This window comes from Nerophis ophidion, linkage group LG15 (assembly GCF_033978795.1).
Source record: "Nerophis ophidion isolate RoL-2023_Sa linkage group LG15, RoL_Noph_v1.0, whole genome shotgun sequence".
Classification (NCBI taxonomy): Eukaryota; Metazoa; Chordata; class Actinopteri; order Syngnathiformes; family Syngnathidae; genus Nerophis; species Nerophis ophidion.
In genome coordinates, this window is record NC_084625.1 from 12,112,873 (window position 1) to 12,127,697 (window position 14,825).

At 38.6% G+C, this 14,825-nt stretch overlaps 1 protein-coding gene across 1 annotated transcript in view; it reads left to right on the forward strand.

Annotated features, from left to right (window-relative positions):
- Nucleotides 1-14,825, forward strand: part of drosha (drosha ribonuclease III) — a 370,040-nt gene that overhangs the window by 63,997 nt on the left and 291,218 nt on the right. The window contains exon 16 of the mRNA XM_061921522.1: nucleotides 11,715-11,822. Coding sequence (XP_061777506.1) covers nucleotides 11,715-11,822 — 108 coding nt within the window. The remainder of the gene's footprint in view (nucleotides 1-11,714; nucleotides 11,823-14,825) is intronic.

Genomic DNA, 14,825 nt, shown 5'->3' on the forward strand with positions numbered 1-14,825 from the left:
CATACATCGAGACATGTTTTGCACACAGACTCACATTTGGTTAAATCCAAAAGTTTGTATATCGAAAAGTTTGAAAAAAAAAAAAGGGGTTTGTAAGTTGAGGATCCGTTGTAGTTCCTGAATAATCCAAGCGCTAGCCACCACATGCACTCACACAAACAAACACACACACAAACACACACACTGGTGCGCTACTAATACTATGTGGGAATAACAAACATTCAATAAAGTGACAATCATCATCAATAATAATACCCCGTTAGTGGACAATGAGAGACACAGCCATTGACACAAGATTAATCAGTCTGTTGATGGTAGGACCATTTGATTGTTTTCACAGATAGTTAACAATCTCCTTCCAGTCCGCACACTACCAATACTGAGCTAAAACAGCCAATGAGCACGCTCTTGTTGACTTTACCCTACATGCAACACCTTTTTTAGACTCATATTCACTCTTCTTCTTCTTCATATTCACTCATATTCATGGAACTTCTTCCAAATGAATACACCAGATACACACACTTTGACTTTCAAATTAAATACAAAACTTGCTTTCGTCTGAAAACAGGACTCTAAACCACTCTGCAACTGTCCAGTGCTTCTTTTCCATAGCTAAAGTCAGACGCTTCTTCCGTTATCTTGAGTTCAGTGGCTTGACCATGGGAAGACGGCTATTGGAGCTGTATCTGTTGAAAAGCTCTACGGAGATTATTTCATTTTCCAGCATGATCTGGCACCTGCCCACAGTCCCAAAACGACCAGTAACTGGTGTACTGCATTACTGTCCTCGATTGGCCTGCCAACTCCCCTGACCTGAACCCCATCGAGATATTGTGGGGTATTGTGAAGAAGAAGCTGAAAAACACCAGACCCAATAATGCAAATGAGCTAAAGGGCGCTTTTGAAGCATCCTGGACATCCATAACAACCAAGTACTGAGTGCATCAATTGACATTTGATTTTGTTTTGCGGTTATAAATCTTTTTTTTTTTTACTTCATCTGAGGAAATATTTCTTTCAAATAGTTTTCTTAAGCTGCATGCCATAATAAGCAATATTAAAATAATAAAAGGCTTGCGATATTTCAGTTGATGTGTAATGAATCCAGAATGTATGACATTTTCAGGTTTTTTGTTGCATTACAGAAAATTAAAGACTTTAGCACAATATTCTAATTTTCTGAGACAGTCCTGTATATGAAAGTTGGAAAAAAAAAAGTAGAACATCCCGTCTGTACTAAATATTTATATCTAATAGTTCCGTTAAGAAATCAATTATTTTTGGGGGAAAGTACAGAGTAACTCTAATTACTTTTTGTAAGTAAATTTTCAATTCTGACTGCGAAGCAACGTGCTCCGCCTTTCAGGGAACTATCTGCGGTTCAGGCAGAGGAATAGAGTCAAAATAAATTGCCCAATTAGTCTGTGTTTATACATTATTAATAATGTTTTGTGATGAATTGCCCGAGTTGAAGCAAGAACTTTGACAGCCCTAGTAAAAACAACACCTTACTCCCTAACAAAGCATTGCTTGTGTGCCATGTTTTCATACAGTGATGTGAAAAATGAGGACACAACTTTGTGTGACTCTTCTACTCATGCGCTACACACTAAAGAGTGAACATGTGTGAATACATTCACCCCTACTGTGTTGCATGTGTTATTATTGCTCTCAATAGTATGCATCCGGACACAGCCGCACACGTCCTTAGCAGCAGTCATGGCACCTGTTTTGTTGTTGGTCATACTCTCTTGTACACGACTCTGATGCTAGTGGTACGCGGGCTCCATCTCTTCGTACGCCAAACACTCACTTGATTAAAGTTAGAGATGTCTGATAATGGCTTTTTTGCCGATATTCCGATATTGTCCAACTCTTGATTACAGATTCCGATATCCACCGATACCGATAGATACAGTCGTGGAATTAACACATTATTATGCCTAATTTTGTTGTGATGCCCCGCTGGATGCATTAAACAATGTAACAAGGTTTTCCAAAATAAATCAACTCAAGTTATGGAAAAAAATGCCAACATGGCACTGCCATATTTATTATTGAAGTCACAAAGTGTATTATTTATTTTTAACATGCCTCAAAACAGCAGCTTGGAATTTGGGACATGGTCTCCCTGAGAGAGCATGAGGAGGTTGAGGTGGGGGGGCGGGTGTGTGTGTATATTGTAGCGTCCCTTGAAGGGGAACATTATCACAATTTCAAAAGGGTTAAAAACAATAAAAAATCAGTTCCCAGTGGCTTGTTTTATTTTTCGAAGTATTTTTCAAAATTTTACACCTCCCGAAAAACTGCTTCAAAATACCTGATTTTCACCATCGCTATATCCACCCGTCCATTTCCCTGTGACGTCATACAGGGCTGCCAATACAAACATGGCGGTTACCACAGCAAGATATAGCGACATTAGCTCGGATTCAGACTCTGATTTCAGCGGTTTAAGCGATTCAACAGATTACGCATGTATTGAAACAGATGGTCGGAGTATGAAGGCAGATAGCGAAAACAAAGTTGAAGAAGAAATTGAAGCTATTGACGCTATTCGGCCATAGCATGGGTGTACCTAATGAAGTGGCCCAGAGCATGGCTGCCTTATTAGCATGGTAAAATGTGCGGACCAAACGATCAGGACTTTCGCATCTTGTGACACTGGAGCAACTTAAATCCGTCGATTGGTAAGTGTTTGTTTCGCATTAAATGTGGGTATCTAGTATCAAATGTACATACAGCTAGCGTAAACAGCATGTTAGCATCGATTAGCATTGCATGTTAGCATCGATTAGCTGGCAGTCATGCCGTGACCAAATATGTCTGATTAGCACATAAGTCAACAACATCAACAAAACTCACCTTTGTGATTTCGTTGACTTAATCGTTGCAAATGCATCTGCAGGTTATCCATACATCTCTGTGCCATGTCTGTCTTAGCATCGCCGGCAGACACTCTGGTAAATTCAATGGGGGTCTGGCCGCAGATTTCGTGCCAGTGGTGCAACTTGAATCCCTCCCTGTTAGTGTTGTTACACCCTCCGACAACACACCGACGAGGCATGATGTCTCCAAGGTTCCAAAAAATAGTCGAAAAAACTGTGACTCGGTGTTTGTAATGTGAAAATGAATATGGCGGGTGTGTTACCTCGGTGATGTCACGTTCTGACGTCATCGCTAAAAGACCGATAAACAGAAAGGTGTTAATTTGCCAAAATTCACCCATTTAGAGTTCGGAAATCGGTTTAAAAAATACATGGTCTTTTTTCTGCAACATCAAGGTATATATTGACGCTTACATAAGTTTGGTGATAATGTTCCCCTTTAAGAGTTAGTGCTGCAAGATACAGCTGGGCGATTTGGCCTTTTTTTAATATCTCGATATTTTTAGGCCATGTCACGATGCACGATATATATCTCGATATTTTGCCTTAGCCTTGAATGAAGACTTGATGCATATAATCACAGCAGTATGATGATTCTATGTGTCTACATTAAAACACTGTTGTTCATACTGCATTAATATATGCTCATTTTAAACTTTCATGCAGAGAGGGAAGTCACAACTAGGTCAAACACAGCTGCGTTTTAAAAAGTCCGAAATTGTACTTTTTGAAACAGATACCGATAATTTTGAAAGCGATACCCATAATTTCCGATATTTAATTTTAAAGCATTTATCGGCCGATAATATTGGACTGCCGACATTCCTAATTTAAGTACATTGTTTTAGTTCCGCTTCACGGTGGAAGAAGGGTTAGTGCGTCTGCCTCACAATACGAAGGTCCTGAGTAGTCGTGGGTTCAATCCCGGACTCGGGATCTTTCTGTGTGGAGTTTGCATGTTCTCCCCGTGACTGTATGGGTTCCCTCCGGGTACTCCGGCTTCTTCACACCTCCAAAGAGATGCACCTGGGGATAGGTTGATTGGCAACACTAAATTGGCCCTAGTGTGTGAATGTGAGTGTGAATGTTGTCTGTCTATCTGTGTTGGCCCTGCGATGAGGTGGCGACTTGTCCAGGGCGTACCCCGCCTTCCGCCCGATTGTAGCTGAGATAGGCACCAGCGCCCCCCGCGATAAGCGGCAGGAAATGGATGGATGGATGTTTTAGTTCCTATTTTCAAACGCAGTATTCCTGTTCAAACTCTGTGTAATGTTACAGTGGGCAAAAATATTAAATATACTTGTTGAATGAAACATCTGCCTTGTTTTTAATGAATATTCAAGCCTACTACGCTACTGTATTATGATGTCCGTCATTATGGTGGTTCGTGGACAGCCCAGTTTTTTCTGTGGTGGTACTTGGTTGAAAAGTTTGGGAACAACTGACCTTAAGCACCTGAGCACATCGGATCTCTTTTCAGCGAATTATTGTTGCTCTCTCTTAAACCCACTTCATTGTCATTCAGCGTGTGACTAAACTAAGTGCTTTTGCAAACAGTAATGTACACAACGTGCACACTCACCGGCTCATCGTTCGTCAGCCTTGAGTGTGAAGGTCTTTAGCGGCAACGAGGGTGAAAAAGTTGTAGTGGTTGTAGTTTAAGTGGCGTACATGTACTCCAGCCAGCCTCTCCCCTCCAGCGCGTACACTTACTACTCGCTCTCTGGTGACAGTTTACACCAGTAAGGAACAAGAACTTGGACTAAATTAGCTGCTTTCCCAGGTAGCTCCTCAGCCATCAGTATCTAACTGTCCTACTGTCAACTTGCACCGCAGCAATTACAGAAGCAGGGATATAGTCTACATGCACACTGGAACACACGACAGGTGTGGTATAGTTGTATTCCGCCTGCAGTGCCATAATATTATGTGATTTAATAGAAACGCACAAAGGGACTTGTCAAGGCAGCTTGTAGCGCTTCTTTTGTGTTTTATCTTCTTCTTTTTATTGTCTCATCTCTCATTTGAATAAGTATCCCGCCCGCAGTCAGGACTTTGGCGGCGTCTCTATCAGCACGCCATGGGTTGTTCTCAAAATGCTGTAGAAGACAGCCCAGCACACACAACACAGATATGCTCACATTTTTAATAATCATTAGACAAATGACTTCCGGAGAATTAGTTGCTGCGTCCCCCTCCCTGTGTGGCCATGTTTTTAAACCAGTCTTGCTCAATTTTGTACGCTCATGTGCTTGTCAGTCCTCTAAAACAGTGGTTCTCAAATGGGGTTACGCGTACCCCTGGGGGTACTTGAAGGTATGCCAAGGGGTACATGAGATTTTTCAAAAATATTCTAAAAATAGCAACAATTCCAAAATTCTTTATAAATATATTTATTGAATAATACTTCAACAAAATATGAATGTAAGTTCATAAACTGTGAAAAAAAATGCAACAATGCAATATTCAATGTTGACAGATAGATTTTTTGTGGACATGTTCCATAAATATTGATGTTAAATATTCATTTTTTTGTGAAGAAATGTTTAGATTTAAGTTCATGAATCCAGATGGATCTCTATTACATTCCCCAAAGAAGACACTTTAAGTCAGGGATTGTCCAAAGTGTGGCCCGTAGGTCATTTTTTAACGGGCCCACGGCACATTTTAAAAACACCATGGAAAAAAATTAAAGACATAAAAAGTGGTATAAAACAGCAAACAGGTGAAATGTAACAAGAACATGTCGCAATGTTTACTCTAATAACACAAAGCTGCCATGCAAGTTGTTTCTTTCTTAAAAATTAAACAAAATAGTGAATCAAAATCAATTATGAATTATTGACCAATTCAAGGCTCCAATTACGTCACATTAAATATTCCACTTTGAGATATTTTTTGGGGCAAATGTTGGATATTTTGTGTGTGCCATATAAAAAAACCGAGCTGTTTTTTTTTTTTTTTTTAAAGAATGGCCTAAAACGAACAAACACAAAACATAAATAAAAAAAAAACTTATAATTGACTGATAGATCTGAAGTTGAACTCAAGACCATTGTGGTAAAAGTAAACAGTAAAAAAAAGTATTTATGTTTTTACATTTTAATGAATAGGACCTTTTTGGATCAGTGTGTTTTGTTTTTAAGTGTCATTGCACAAAAAATAATAGTGAATTAAAATCAATGGTGTTATGAGTTGTTGACCTTTTTACGGCGCCAATTATTATATAATCTCAAACATTCTACTTAAGAATTTTATTGGGTGAAAATATTGCATATTCTGTGTTTTTTTCAATAAAAAAATATGGTTTTCTTTGACAAAAAGGGCATACAACATCTTTAAAAACGTCATATTAACAGATAGACCTAATGTTGATCTAGGCATTTAAAACTTGAATAATAATAAAAATAATAATACTGAATAAAGACACATTTTTAACATTTAAAACTTGATTTAAAACTTGAATAATAATAAAAATAATAATACTGAATAAAGACACATTTTTAACATTTTATTTTTACCAAAACCCTATGGGGTCCCCGGGATCAAGCCTGAGTGGAGGCCTAAATGTATATTTTTTGTACATATATTGTATTGGTTTTTAAAATAAATGGCCCCCACTTGCTTTGATTATTCATGTGCGGCCCTCAGCTGAAAAAGTTTGGACACCCCTGCTTTAAGTTGATGATTACTTCAATGTGTAGAAATCTTTATTTATAATTGAATCACTTGTTTATTTTTCCAACAGGTTTTAAGTTATTTTTATATCTTTTTTTCTAAATAGTTCAAGAAAGACCACTACAAATGAGCAATATTTTTCCACTGTTATACAATTTAGTAAATCAGAAACTGATGACATAGTGCTGTATTTTACTTCTTTATCCGTAATTTTCAACCAAAAGTGCTTTGCTCTGATTGGGGGTACTTGAATCAATAAAACTGAAAAAAGGTTGAGAACCACTGCCCTAAAAGTGTGTTTTAAATTTGGTGATGGTTGAGCTACGCACCCTAAAGTTACATGTAGGCATGGACAATATTTGGTGTATAAATAAGGGTGCCCAATTTTTTTTTTTTTTAATTAATCGGGATTCTTATTTGTAACAATTATTAATAGATTTTAAAAAATCAAAAATCGATTAAAAAAAAAAACCCTCTCTAAAAACAAACATCCATCTTCTTCCGCTTATCCGAGCCATATAATATTTTTTTTTAACACTGACTACAACTAAATGTGTGCATTTTTAAGTAAGACCAACATTTTTTTGAGTAAAATAAGTCTCTCATTCTTTTAAATAACATTATTTTGAAGCAGAACCAATAATAAATAGAATACTTCTTGAACAGGTGCGGTAGAAAATGGATGGATGGATTAAAATGCATGAGAATGTTTTGTATTTTGAACGTTATTTTTAACACTGGGATTACCAGCGGAATTATTAATTACTTATCCCGTTAAGTAAGATTTATCTGAGAGTCAGATGCAGTCATCAAAAGAGCCACATCCGGCTCTAGAGCCATCGGTTCCCTACCCCTGGGTTAGAGTGTCCGCCATGAGATCAGTAGGTCGTGAGTTCAAACCCCAGCCGAGTCATACCAAAGGCTATAAAAATGGGACCCATTACCTCCCTGCTTGGCACTCAGCATTAAAGATTGGAATTGGGGGTTGAATCACCAAAAATGATTCCCGAATGCGACCACCGCTGCTGCTCACTGCTCCCCTCACCTCCCACGGGGCGAGGGTAATGGGTCAAATGCAGATGATAATCTCACCACACCTAGTGTGTGTGACAATCATTGGTACTTTAACTTTATAATTAGAAGTTGAAGCATGTTTTAAAATCCAAAATAAGTAAAATGAAAATAAAATGGACTCTCAATCTCTGTCAGCAAAAAAATGTATTTCAATAAAAATTAAACTGGCTAGAAGTGCAATTTTTTTCCACAGTTGGAAAAACTGGGTCTGGTGGTTTGTTTTGTTGCCATCTTTTTCCAACTAATTTAGCATACATGCTCGTTTGTCACTGTTTATTGGCGCATCTTGCTCATTCAGTTTAATATTATATTCTATAGAAATATTCCTACACTGGAATGTTTGTTTTTGCGATCATCTTTTTTTCTCCTAATTTTTTTTTACTTTGCAGTGCTTCTCACCAGCAAGTAGTGACCCTCGATGCTGTGTTTAAGCTAGTGTCACGCCTCCGCCCACGGAGACAAACGGTTTGTTCACACTGAGGGTCAATTGCGATTTTTTTGCCCGTATACGACTTGCATTGGATTTTCACTGAGGTCATTTAATTGAACTATAGGATTGACATGAATGGTGCTGAGACCGATGCACAGAGGGAAACATCTTCACCCTGATTGGAAACAAACTCTCACAGACTTAATAAGGAATCGATGATGGCAAAGTAATCAAGTTCATCCCTATTTATAGTTTGATTAATTGGATTTATTGATGATAGGACCAGGCCGAGTTACGAGCGTTTTTTTTTTTTTTACGAGGATTGTATTGAGCTGTGTGAAAATGTTCAAGTATTACATTATGGTTAACACATAATTTAATATATCAAAGGGGAATTACACTTTTTTGGGGAATTTTGTTTATCGTTCACAATTATTATGAAAGACAAGACAAAGAATGTATTTTTTTAATGTATTTTAACTTGTAATTATTATGTAGCCAATATTCCACCCGTAAAACCCAATAAATAACCATTCAAAAACCGCCACCAATACTCGATTTACATTTCATAACTTGAATGTTAACCAAGTATTAGTGAAATTGTTATTTTAAGCGCTCACGCAGACAAACTATTTATAGCTTGTGTGGCTATTTTGACATCAGCTGGTGAGCTGCTTTCTCGCGTCGGAGCTCATGAAAGTTTATTCTGGATCATAAATCATGCCATTCACCTGGATAATAGAAGGACAAGGACGTATTCCGACATGCTGATACACTTTGACAGCCAGTTTAAACCCCGGAATGGCGAGAAAAACACGAAAAGGCGCTTATTCTGTTCAGTTCTAGACTGCTTCATCCCAAGTGCAGGACTAATAGACTCAAGAACTCCTTTGTCCCACACGCCATTAGACTGTACAACTCCTCTCTGGGACGGGGGGCGGGGGGTATTAGGATGACAGGGGATGCAAAACATTAACAGTGCAATACGTTTTCATAACATGGTCACTACTGCCTACTTTGTCTTGTTATATTCTTATTTTACTGTTATATTGTTATTCCCATTGTTTTTATTCTTTTTGTAATATTTCTCTATTTTGTTTCCTTTTAAACCCCCATTATTTACTTTTTTACTTTTTTTTTAAATTGATCTCAACTCTGTACACTGCTGCTGGAATTTTAATTTTCCTGAAGGAACTCTCCTGAAGGAATCAATAAAGTACTATCTATCTATCTATCTATCTATCTATCTATCTATCTATCTATCTTATGAATCATTCTTCATCTAAACGGAATTTTAACAAGATGTTATCCATCGGCATCCAAATGACAGCAGACATTGTACAATAAGTGATGTTTTATTTTGTTTGTTGACTCACATGAAGTCTGCAGTGAGTACCGTATTTTTCGGAGTATAAGTCGCACTGGAGTATAAGTCGCATTTTTGGGGGAAATTTGATAAAACCCAACACCAAGAATAGACATTTGACAGGCAATTTGAAAATAAATAGAGAATAGTGAACAACAGGCTGAATAAGTACGATAAATGACGCATAAATAACCAACTGAGAAGGTGTCTGGTATGTTAACGTAACATATTATGGTAAGAGTCATTCAAATAACTATAACATATAGAACATGCTACACCTTTACCAAACAATCTGTCACTCCTAATTGCTAAATCCGATGAAATTTTATACGTCTAGTCTCTTACGTGAATGAGCTAAATAATATTTGATATTTTACGTTAATGTGTTAATAATTTCATACAAAAGTCGCTCCTGAGTATAAGTCGCCCACCCGGCCAAACTATGAAAAAAACTGCGACTTATAGTCTGAAAAATACGGTAGTAGTCAACAATGTTGGGGGGAAAAAAAGCGAACGACGGGATGCATTTTAAAACTTAATGATCAAATACATAAATATTAAATATTATTAAAGTGCCCATTACTAGATTACATATATACTTACATCATGTATATAAAACCTTATTGGAGTTGTTGGATGTTTTTCTTAAGGACTGTGTAGGCAGAATAGAGCGACTCCCTTAGGCTCCATTGTGAGCAGACTTTTAATAGCATTTATTTACTATTTAAAATGCATTGAAAAATAAAAATATTTTGTGGATGTTCCGGGTTCTTCGGACCACCAAGCACGGACATGACAGTCTCTTTCAGGGTTGAGAACACTGTTTTATTTTGCAATAAATTGTCTCTGGTGTGCTTTTCAGCAATTGTCTCGCTCGTGCTCGTGCTCCAACTCCACCTCCCTCTCCTACCCGGCAGCTGCCCTTTTAACAGAGCGACAGGTGACTAGATAAGCAGGCCCAGGTGAGCTATCTACGCACCTGTCGCTGATCTCGAAGCCGATCCTGGCACACCCCGCTTCGCTGCAGGTCCGCAGGCCACGCCCCCCTCCACAAGTTTTCCTGTCTTATGTAAGGATTGTGAATGATAGGCAAAATTCCCCAAAAAGTGCAGTTTCCCTTTAACTTCAACTTTGATAACAGCGCCGCAATGTGGTGAACTTTTATGAAAAATAGTCGCACAGGAAACATAGCAGGCATATTTCACCAAATGTTCGCCAATTATTTTCTGACGGTTGATGAGTAGAAGTGCAACACCGTGGCATGTCAGCATTTTGTCACATGACAGTGTTTGCAAGGCACATTTTTTTCCATCCAAACACACAGATAATACATCCATCCATTTTCTACCGCTTATTCCCTTTGGGGCCGCTGGTGCCTATCTCAGCTGCAATCGGTCGGAAGGCGGGGTGCACCCTGGACAAGTCGCAACCTCATCGCAGGGCCAACACAGATAAACAGACAACATTCACACACTAGGGCCAATTTAGTGTTGCCAATCAACCTATCCCCAGGTGCATGTCTTTGGAAGTGGGAGGAAGCCGGAGTACCCGGAGGGAACCCATGCATTCACAAGGAGGACATGCAAACTCCACACAGAAAGATCCCGAGCCCGGGATTGAACCCCAGAGTACTCAGGACCTTCGTATTGTGAGGCAGACGCACAAACCCCTCTGCCACCGTGAAGCCCTGCATCATACATAAAATAATAATAATCCATGAGCTCTCCGGGCCAGCCCCTTGACCATGCTCCATGAATGCGTACACAATCACTCGCAGAACCGTGCACACGCAGTGGACAGATCGTGTGTGTGGGTGCACACGTGTACACTGGTGGCGGTGTGGGCGCGCATGATCACTTTGATGCGCAGTTCAAAGTAGGATAGCATTATTTATTCATGCCTTTGTTGTTCTTATTTCCTCTGCAAGGCATAAATTCTTGGCGTTCCATTTGAGGCGGATCGCGTCTCAAAGGTAGTTGATTGTGAATACCACACACACACACACACACACACACTCACTGACATGGTGGATGCCCGTAATGACTTGTGTTGGGGGGTATGCTTTCGTGCCCTGGCGGTTAAAGTTTCTACACGATGGCTCTGACCCATAGTGGTAAATATCGAGCATTAGAAGAGCAGGAATGAAAGGGGGCGAGGGATGGTACGTGGGACTGGGGTGGCGGTGGTGAATTGGGGTGTATATTCCAAGGATGGGTGCTGTCCCCGCCGGCTTTGCTACCATTGATAAATTATACACCAACTACTTGTTTGGCAGGAAGCTCTTCAGAAGATCCGTCAGAAGAACACTATGCGCCGCGAGGTGACAGTGGAGCTCAGCAGCCAGGGATTCTGGAAGACTGGCATCCGCTCCGATGTCTGTCAGGTAACACTGATACACTTTTACACTTGTACACAGTGTTGCTTATGGTTGTATACCAGTGACACCCAACACCTATGCCATGAATGTTTGTTTGTTTAGTCTTTATTTGAAGGAACAATGCACAGAAACATTAAGCTCAAAGACACATATGTTCTGTACCAGATTATAGCTAAATAGCTTATTTCCATCTGCAGTCCCTGGCTACCTAAATTAAAGGGATACAAAAATCATGCAATAAAATTATGATAAACAAATATAATAAAATCATACCATATCACGTAATCAAATTAAGAAAATTCATAAAATGCCATTTCATGGACACATACGTAATATACAATACACCACATCTCATTTACATCATCACACAAAGACAATACATGCTCTTGTTCACATCTGTCATCATTTGTAAAACAACCATGATTTTAACAGACACACCTAACAATTTACAACAAAAATGCTGTCACGGATAAATATAATACACATTAAAGGACTACTGAAATTAGATTTTTTTATTTAAACGGGGATAGCAGGTCCATTCTATGTGTCATACTTGATCATTTCGCGATATTGCCATATTTTTGCTGAAAGGATTTAGTAGAGAACATCGACGATAAAGTTCGCAACTTTTGGCCGCTAATAAAAAAGCCTTTCCTGTGCGGGAAGTAGCAGACGATGTGCGCGTGACGTCACGGGTTGTAGGGCTCCTCACATCCTCACATTGTTTATAATCATAGCAACCAGCAGCAAGAGCGATTCGGACCGAGAAAGCAACAATTTCCCCATTAATTTGAGCGAGGATGAAAGATTTGTGGATGAGGAAAGTTAGAGTGAAGCACTAGGAAAAAAAAAAAGGCGACGGCAGTGAAGTGATTCAGATGTTACTAGACACATTTACTAGGATAAATCTGTAAAATCCCTTATCTGCTTATTGTGTTAATAGTGTTTTTGTGAGATTATAAAGCAGGGGTAGGGAACCTATGGCTCTAGAGCCAGATGTGGCTCTTTTGATGACTGCATCTGGCTCTCGGATAAATCTTAGCTGACATTGCTTAACACAATAAGTAATTAATAATTCCGCTGGTAATCACAGTGTTAAAAATAAAGTTCAAATTATAAAACATTCTCATGCATTTTAATCTAACCGTCCGTTTTCTATCCCACCTGTCCAAGATGTCACATTAATGGTAAGAAGTATTATATTTATTATTGGTTAACTTTAGAATAACAATGTTATTAAAAAGAACAAGAGACTTATTAAAAACAAAAAATGTTGGTCTTACTTAAAAATGCACGCATTTAGTTGTATTCAGTGTTAAAAAATATTACATGGCTCTCACGGAAATACATTTTGAAATATTTGACTTTCACGGCTCTCTCGGCCAAAAAGGTTCCCGACCCCTGTTATAAAGTCATACCTGAAAGTCGAAGGGCTGCGGTGACCGCCAGTGTCTCTGAGAGAAGCCAATGGAGGAGCCAAAATCACAGCTGCTGCAGGAGGACGCTAACTCCGCTCAAGTCTCCGGTAAAAGACGACTTAATATCACAATTTTCTCATCCAAAAACTTGCTGGTTGACATGTGGTAGAGAAACATGTTCGCTACAGCTTCACAACAAACAAAGAAACACCGGCTGTGTTATGGTTGCTAAAGGCAGCTGCAAACACAAATGTCCAAAATACTGTGTAATTATGCGATTAAATCGGACGACTTTTAGCCGTGAGTGGTGCTGGGAAAAAATGTCCGTAACGTCACAAGCACGCGTCAACATAAGCGTCATCATTCCGCAACGTTTTCAACAGGAAACTTCGCTGGAAATTTAAAATTGCAATTTAGTAAACTAAACCGGCCATATAGGCATGTGTTGCAATGTTAATATTTAATCATTGATATATAAACTATCAGACTGCATGGTCGGTAGTAGTGGGTTTCAGTAGGCCTTTAAGTTGATCTGTCAAACATAGCGCACACCTTAGTGGCCGTGTGAGCAGCTTTGATTGCTCCAAAGCCACGTTTTAACTTCAATTGTATCAGGTGTGTCGTAGACAATGATCCAATCTGACTTAGTTTAGTTTAGTTGAGTCTTTATTTGATGGGACAAGGCACAGAGACATTAAGTTCAAAGACAGATATGTAAGACAGATTATAGCTAAAAAGATAATTTCCACCTGCAGTCCCTACTTACCTAAATTAAAAAGATACAAAAACAGGCAATACAAATGATAACAAAACAATAATACTATAGCATGTAATCAAATTAAGAAAAGTCATAAAATGCCTTTTCATTACAACCACACCTCATTTACATCATCATCACACATAGACAATACATGCTCTTGTTCACATCTGTCATCATTTGTAAAAACAACCATGATTTTAACAGACACACCTCACAGCTTACAATAACATCTGCTCATGCATAAATATAATACTCATTAAGTTGACATGTCAATCATAGTGCCCACCTCAGTGACGGTGAGAGCAACTTTGATTGCTCCAAAGCAATCAGTTGTCAATAAAGAATAATCTTGGACTTTTCAAATTTGTTGTGAGGATGTTCCATTCCTTTATTGCTTTATATAAAAAGGCTGATTGTGCAAAAGAGGTTTTACATCTAGGTACAGTGCACGGCCCACTTGTGTGTTTCTGGACAAAGTGCTTAAGTGGCGCTGGTGCAGTGTTATTTAGGATTCAATGGACCATTCAAATTGATGCTAATCTTTGAATGTTAACGAAATTTTAACAATCTATATTTTTGAAGAATTGAACAGTGGTGGTGGTGGTGGTGTGGTTTTCGGTCAAGGATTTTGAGCGATTGTTTGTGCAAGGTTTCCAATGGCCAAATTTTGTTTGCCTGGGACCAACATATTATACAATAATAAAAACGAGGCGTAATCATTGCATTAAAAAAAAAGTTTAACTTAATAGTTTTTATGGACTTAATTGATCTATTTTTTTCATATATCGATGCCGGCGAAGCATAGTGACATTGAAAACAATTAATTGGTAT